The sequence below is a fragment of the Portunus trituberculatus genome, chromosome 18 (genome assembly GCF_017591435.1).
Source record: "Portunus trituberculatus isolate SZX2019 chromosome 18, ASM1759143v1, whole genome shotgun sequence".
In the NCBI taxonomy this organism is placed as follows: domain Eukaryota; kingdom Metazoa; phylum Arthropoda; class Malacostraca; order Decapoda; family Portunidae; genus Portunus; species Portunus trituberculatus.
This window is the reverse complement of record NC_059272.1, coordinates 27445229-27446499: the sequence shown is the minus strand read 5'-3', so window position 1 is coordinate 27446499 and position 1271 is coordinate 27445229. Positions and strand designations below refer to the sequence as shown.

At 29.0% G+C, this 1271-nt stretch overlaps 1 protein-coding gene across 7 annotated transcripts in view; it reads right to left on the bottom strand.

Moving 5' to 3' along the window:
- Positions 1–734: 734 nt before the first annotated feature.
- Positions 735–1271, bottom strand: part of LOC123505570 (SH3 domain-containing protein 19-like) — a 59602-nt gene continuing 59065 nt past the window's right edge. For 3 of the 7 annotated variants that reach the window (XM_045257044.1, XM_045257047.1, XM_045257046.1), the window contains one exon: positions 735–847. In XM_045257044.1, the coding sequence (XP_045112979.1) occupies positions 827–847 (21 nt within the window). In that variant the 3' untranslated portion in view covers positions 735–826. The remainder of the gene's footprint in view (positions 848–1271) is intronic. The other 4 variants (XM_045257039.1, XM_045257040.1, XM_045257042.1 and 1 more) reach the window with 3 other exon arrangements.

Genomic DNA, 1271 nt, shown 5'->3' with positions numbered 1-1271 from the left:
CTGTGCCAACAGTCAATGTTTCTATGGGTTGGATTCTTTGATTACTATAAACAATTCTAATGTTGTATTTCAAAAGTTTAGAATATTCCCTAATAAACTTAAAATATTAAATTATTAGCAGAAAAAAAGAAAGGAAAACAAAATTAAGGGGGTGTTTGATGATGCTGTGAAGAAAAGTAAGACTAATACAAATGTTTTGAAGAATGACAAATCTGTTGATGATATCAATAACTATGAACAGCTGTTGATGAGCACAAAATACACTTTCTCAAAACATTTTGAAGACAAGACCCATTGTTGCAAAATATGCTTTAAGACTATTAAAAATGTTTAAACAAGAGGAAAAATGAAAATTGAATTAACTATGACTTGTAGTTTGTGACTTCCGATAATGCAAAGTTAAGTCTCTATTCCTCTTTTTCATTAGATTTTTTTTATATATTTTTTTTAATGAATTCCTAAAACAAAAGGGCATTATTTTGATATGAGTCAAATCTAAATTGAGTTATACACAATAACATTTAAGGATCATGAATCCAGGGAATAACTTACTTAGATGCCCTAAGGAAATCACTGAAATGTGACTGGAAAGATGTAACTTTTATTATTATTATTATATATATATATATATATATATATATATATATATATATATATATATATATATATATATATATATATATATATATATATATATATATATATATATATATATATATTTTTTTTTTTTTTTTTAGAAAGCATCTTGTATTCTTCTTACTTGACTTGGTTGACTTGGAAGGAAATACTAAAGCTGATATACTGGAGTCCCTACATTCAGAATCCTTCAGTGACACCTTGTGTATGGCTGAGGAACCAGAATAGTTCATGCATCATATGGAATGCAAATGTAAATATACAATAAAGATTACAATAAAATATTATAGTAAGAAAGGTACATGTGTAATAGACTGATAGACTCGATGTTGGCCCAGAGGGTCACAGAGTATGCTGTCCTAGCTCCCTACAATGCTTCTTGTTTCTTTCTTCTATATATAGATGATTGTGGATGCTGAAGATAATGAGTGAAAAATTAAATGATGAATGAAATGGTAATGATTTGGTAGTAGAGTAGATGATTGCTTCTTTGCCAGTGAAGCCCTCATTGTTTTTCATTAGTTAATGGCAGAACCTAGGGCAGTAGATGGTGAGGACATGAAGATACAGGTTGTGATACTATAATGTTTTGGTGCCAGGCTAGCAGGCTCTCTGCATTTTCTTTCTTCTAGTCA